Here is a 6,213-nt window from a genome sequence, read left to right on the forward strand (position 1 = left end):
GTTGCAAAGATGAGTTTGGCTCTTTACCTGTTGCAATATTCTTTTTGCTTTTGAAAATTACAATCAACAAACAAATAGCAAAATACAAATGAATTTTCATGGCAAAAAGATAGAAAAGAAACATCACTGAGAGAATCAAATGAATATAGAAAATATTAACGTTATCAGATGAAAGAGTTTTGTGGGAGAACAGGGGAAAAATTTGATAACAAAAATATAATTTTAAAATTCCAAGATATATAAAGATGGGCATGAGTTTTCTTTTTTGGTTTATTTATACACACACACAGACACGCTTATATATGTGCGGACACACACACATATAATTAGAAGTTAAGTATTCAAAATTTGATATATTTTATAGCTATAAGATGTTTGATTAATCAAACATTTAGAAATATATCTTAAAAAAACTTCAGTCAATAAGTTACCCCAATTTTTTAACAATCTAGTATCCTTTTTCAAAGACAAAAATTGTGCAAAAGATTTTTAAGAAAAATTTGATAAAAATTTCATCATTATTAATATTAAAAAAATGTAGCAATTTATATTGTTTTTGAGTAGCTTTGGTTAAATGTCGTTAATGAAACCTGTAGCTTTGAGATAACCAAGCTAAGAATTGTTCATTTAGATATTTTATTTGGGCTTATTGTGAATTGAGTGTAAATTTTTCACTATTAATATGGAAGCTTGAAGTAAATTCTCACTTAAAGATGGTTGTCTGTTTGTTCAGTGAGATTTTGGTGCTTCATTGCACTAGAAAACAGACAACACAAAGTCCACTGTGTCTTTAATATTTATTTCATAACATAAAACCTGAGATTTGAAAGGAACAAGGAATGTAACAATAACCAAAATACAACTTTTTAATGATGACATTGCTTTAATCTTTTGGAAACAGAAATATTGGTTTCAAAATTTGGCAGAAGGCCAGAATATCTGGGAGAGAAGTCAAGTCGATTACACTGACCCTAGTGTTTAACTAGTACTTATTCTATCAACCCTGAAAAGGATGAAAGGCAAAGTCAACCATAGCAAAATTTGAACTTAGAATATAAAGACAAACAAACTGCTGTTAAGCATTTTGCTTGGGCTGCTAACAATTCTGCCTGATTTATATTCAAAAACAGATTTAGAGAAGAAGGGAAAACTGGTAACAGTTCTTTGGTTTGCAATAATGGAAATGTGTCATTGGAAGTCATTCCAACTAAGAATCAAAATCAAATTGTAAACTTGATTTGCTAGGAACTACCAGCTGGAATTGAACCCTTTTGTTACTGCATTTATTTTGAGATGCTGTGTGTTTCTTTCAATTTAATAAAATGACTTAGTTATCATTAAGCTGTGTTAGGAGCATAAATTGTGACTAAGGTTTAGTGGAAGATTTTAATTCAAAACTTATGAAAACAAGACATTTTTACTCAGAGCCAGAGCCGGTTTGGTAATGAAAGGGTTAAGCTAAGATCAACCATGACTGAAGAGACATAGGATCAAAAACAATCCATGAATGACTTTACCATCTAATTAAGATGACTGGATATGATTTTGAGGGAAATTTGGATGCTACTTTTAGCAAGTTTGGAGGTGAGGCACCATATAATAGCCATCTTATTGGCAAAGAAAGTGATGGCAATATTTGTTAGAGGGATGAGAGAATCTTTTAGAGCCTCAGTATTTTTATTTTTGTATTATTTAATGAGACAGAATTATAGCAAGAATTCTCTGGAAATAAATACTTTAAAATAGAAACATTTAAAAAAAATAAATTGAAAAACAGAAGATGCAGCTTGGGTGATGTTCATGTTTAATGTTTAAATTTGACTTCTTCCCTGTTAATGGTTTCAGGTGGGGGGGGGGGGGGGTGTAATACGGACACTGAAAGTTCTTTAATTTCTATGCTGAAGATCATCATTCCATATATTCCAGTTCTATGATCGGTTAAATTGCTTTGCTGACTGCAAATAGGAAATTATTAAATGATTGTTTTAGAAGAATTAATTCAAAGCCGAGTTTGTTTTAATTATGAAATGAAATATTAAAATTCAATGTTCCTAAATGTGTTAAAGCTTTCTCTCTTTGAACTAGTCTTCATAATCTATCTCTACAATGCAGCTTTGTGAATTCCTTAGCCACACACATGCACACAAGATTGAGGAAGAGAAGCATGTTAAAAGTTTAAAATAGCTGCACTGTAATTAAAATATAAATAAATAAACATATGGTGTCTAAATAAAATATTTGTAGGAAAAATCCTGCAAATAATGTAGTGTAGTATGGTATGGTTTTGTTTCATTTGACATAATGTTAGTGTTGTATAATGTTGAATATGATACATTGTGGTGTTATTGTGTGTTGTATAGCAAGATGCTGTAGCATCTGGCAAAGTATATCATGTAATTCTATATGAGGTGATACATCAGTGTGTGGTGTAAAAGTTGATAGCATGATTTTGGTATATTTTGATGTGGTATCAAATGACATCGTATGGCATTTATGTGAATTATGATATAGCAGAGGGACTCTGTGAATAAGTCAGTATAAAACATACTAGTGTTCAAATAGTCTTACTTATGGAAAATTTGGTAGAAGCACATGGTAACATATGAAATTATTTTTAAAAATAAAGACAGAATATTTTCTATCAATGCCAATGCTTGCCTTTTCATAGAATTATGATTTTTAAATATGTCTCCATTTAAAAATGAAAAAAATTAAATTCCAAAGGAAAGAAAAATAGAAGGATAAAAGAAACCATCTGTTAATGTAATTGGCAGTGTGTCTCTATCTCTCTTTTTGTCCATTCCTGAAAGGACGATAACTCTGATCTCATTAGGTATATTACCCTTGATTGCTATATACTAACTAGAATGTAACCTGTCATAGAACAAGTATAATACTGGTTTCAAATATTTGCATAAGGCCAGCAATTTTGTGGGGAGAGAGTAAGTCAATAACATTGACCCCGGTGTTCAACTAGTGCTTATTTTATCAATCCCGAAAAGGCAAAGTCAACCTCATCACAATTTGAACTCAGAATGTAAAGATGATTGAAATGCTACTAAGCATTATGCTCAGTGTGCTAACGAATCTGCCAATTTGCCACCTTAAAAGACAATAAATACTGGGAAGAAGATACTTTTGTCTTTGTTGGTAGTGTCAGGTAATGTTACACCTATAATTAAGTGAAAGTTATCATTATTGGTAGTATGGATTTATTGAAAATACAGTAATCCCTCAACTATCACAGGTGTTACGTTCCAAAACACCCCATGATAGGTGAAAATCCGTGAAGTAGAAACAGTACTGTACTGTGTATGTTTTAAAATCATTTTTATAATTTGTATATATTTATTTTATTATAAATGCAAAACAACACCATGGAGGAGTCAACATAGGCTTAAATAATAAACCGGGATATGGCGAGGGATTATTGTATACTAGTGAGAAATTTGTTTTATTTCATTTTAATTAAATAAATATTTTCAACTTGGAAATTAGAATTCATTGACCATGAATTCTGAAAAGATTATAATTACTGGAACCAATGTAGCATTATCTGACATTAGCCACAGTGACAAAAGTACATTCTAAACATTAGCCATCACCATGTCATGGTTAATACTAGAATACATATGATCTGGATTTATCAGATTTGGGTAAATTGTTTGGTTGACAGCAATGGAAAGATTATAAATATAAATGTGCCAAATTTGAAGAGGGTGAACAAAGTTTAAATATTTTAAATGAAACTGCGATACAATGTATGAATTTGAGAAAAAAAATTCCTTTAAAATTGTATCAGGATGGTGGGAGAAAGAAATAATGTAACATGGAAAATTCCCATAAAAATAGTAAAGTTTTTGATGTTTGCTGCTATAAAAGGTCTGGGCTGGCAAGTGGAATTACTTGACAAATTGAATGATGTCGACGTTTTTTCAAGATACCACGATGTGTACTGAGGTATTCTCGGAAGAAGGCCACAGTACTGTTCCATCCTTGCTGCAAGACACAAAATAAACCAATATTAGATTCTTCAAAGAATTCAAAGATTTAAAAGAATCGATACAGATGAACAGAAACATATACACACACATACACATTATGCAGGCATTGGCACACTTAAAGCACAAATATATACCACATGAAATACACTGTCTATATATCTGTGATTATGTAGATATTATACACACAACTATACACTGCATTAAATATACTGCTTACATCTTTGATATCTGATCTGAATATTTACAACAGATGTAGCTTGCTAAAAGCATCCAAGTATAAGGTGGTTGTGTTAAATTGAGGGTGGGGTGGATTAGCTCTATTATTCAGAAACAGGAGCAGTCCTTCTGATAGGCTTTCCTACAAAGCTTCTGTCCACTAAATTTCACTTACAGGCTATTGGCTGACTCAAGGGACACTTGGCCCAATGTGCCACACAGAATGATCCCAAAACAATGGTATCTTGGAGCAAACTTAACTACTCAACTGTGTTTATGGAGTTGCTTGTTGACATATGTCACATAATGAGCCATCTTAAAGGTAGCTCTACCAGTAAACTTACATTCCACTGATGGGGTTTAATAAAACCAGAACATGTCCACAGTTGTCTACCCAAGCTTACACACTCTACACACTTAATGCAGTGAATCAATTAATTTAACTTACATGCATAACAATAAAAAAAATATCAACCTAATTGTGGTCAAGAAAGGCTAAGGGGATAATTGCAATACATAAATTAATAAAAGTTAATAAAAAACAGAAGAATTTAAGTATTGTAATTATCCCCTTAGCCTTTCTTGACCACAATTAGGTTGATTTTTTTTTATTGTTATGCATGTAAGTTAAATTAATTGATTCACTGCATTAAGTGTGTAAGCATTGACTTAACTATTAGTTTATTTGCTGAAGAGACTCCAGGGTACTCCCACCCCCACTATTAGTCATATCACTTTCTTTTATTCTCAGGCAGGTAAAGGTAGGAAGACAGTCATAAATATCATAGCCTTTTATCCCATTGCTAAATTTCTGGGTGTGTTTATGCTTCAGAATAAAGCAAAACTAGGTTTGTTATAAGCCTCAAAGTTTCTCACTTTTACATTTTCTGACCTTTTCTTTTTTTGTGTGTGTAAGTTGTGAGAATATGAGGAAAGGTGAAAGAACTAAAGAACTGGGACAAAATATAGAAGTTCTATTACCTTAATCAGGAACTGTTTGTCTTCGTCTTCCAAACAGAAGTCTGTGGTGTCAATATAACCTGTGTTTATACCAACTGTACGATGTTTATCTCGGTCCTACAATAGTACCAAAAAAATATAACAATGAGATGTAATAGTAGTACACATATTAATGAATAATTACATTGGTAGATGACTGTTTGAAGTAGAAGGACATAGGTAGTAGAAGTGACCGTGTATATAACTGATATTTTTTAATCAACTCCAATAAGGTGAATGGCTAGAATCAACACTTGCAATTGTTGACCTTTACACCTATATCTGTCCCTCACGTACCTTTAATCTCTCAACTAGCACAACTTGCTCTCCTAAGTGAAGGGGTTTTGTGTAACCCTGTCAATACAGGTGTCAAGTAAAGAACACCTGAGCCAGTGCCGCATAAAGAGCACACAGTACACTGCAAAATGGAAGGGCATCCAGCCATAGAAACTGCCAAAACAGTGGAGTGTGATGCAGTTCTCTGGCTTGCCAGCTCCTATCAAACCATCTAACCTATGCCAGCATGGAAGGCAGACATTAAGCGATGATGATGATAATGAGATTAAATATAGTCAGGCATTTGTTCTCTTGCTGTACAATTCCTGACACTTCAATATCATTAGTGTTGCATATATTGAAATATATTGCTATCTGGATATCATACTCAATGTAGACACACCATTAGATAAAATCTTTTCATCGGCTTTTGCTAAAAAAAACATTATATATTGCAGCAAACAAACATCATTGCTGCAGTGATTCATGAGAAAGACAGATGCATTTCACTATTCTGGAGACTTGGCAATGCCATGCACCTTATTCCTGCTTATTTGTGCATGGTTTTGCACCTACTTGCATTTTTACGTGCATGTATGCATGTGTTAATACTTCATACAAAGTTGATTCTATATGGTGATCATTTACTATGGAAAATACTGACTTCCAGGCTGTGTCTTTTAGCATGTATTATATATACTACCTAATGGGGAATTAG

At 32.5% G+C, this 6,213-nt stretch overlaps 1 protein-coding gene across 2 annotated transcripts in view; it reads right to left on the reverse strand.

The window, feature by feature from the left end:
- Nucleotides 1–3,370: 3,370 nt before the first annotated feature.
- The window catches only part of LOC115216501, a 93,428-nt gene continuing 90,585 nt past the window's right edge, over nt 3,371–6,213 (reverse strand). For both annotated transcript variants that reach the window (XM_029785936.2, XM_029785935.2), the window contains exons 12-13: nt 5,202–5,297; nt 3,371–3,999 (exon numbers count right to left, since the gene is read on the reverse strand). In XM_029785936.2, the coding sequence (XP_029641796.1) occupies nt 3,874–3,999; nt 5,202–5,297 (222 nt within the window). In that variant the 3' untranslated portion in view covers nt 3,371–3,873. The remainder of the gene's footprint in view (nt 4,000–5,201; nt 5,298–6,213) is intronic.

The sequence above is a fragment of the Octopus sinensis genome, linkage group LG10 (genome assembly GCF_006345805.1).
Source record: "Octopus sinensis linkage group LG10, ASM634580v1, whole genome shotgun sequence".
Classification (NCBI taxonomy): Eukaryota; Metazoa; Mollusca; class Cephalopoda; order Octopoda; family Octopodidae; genus Octopus; species Octopus sinensis.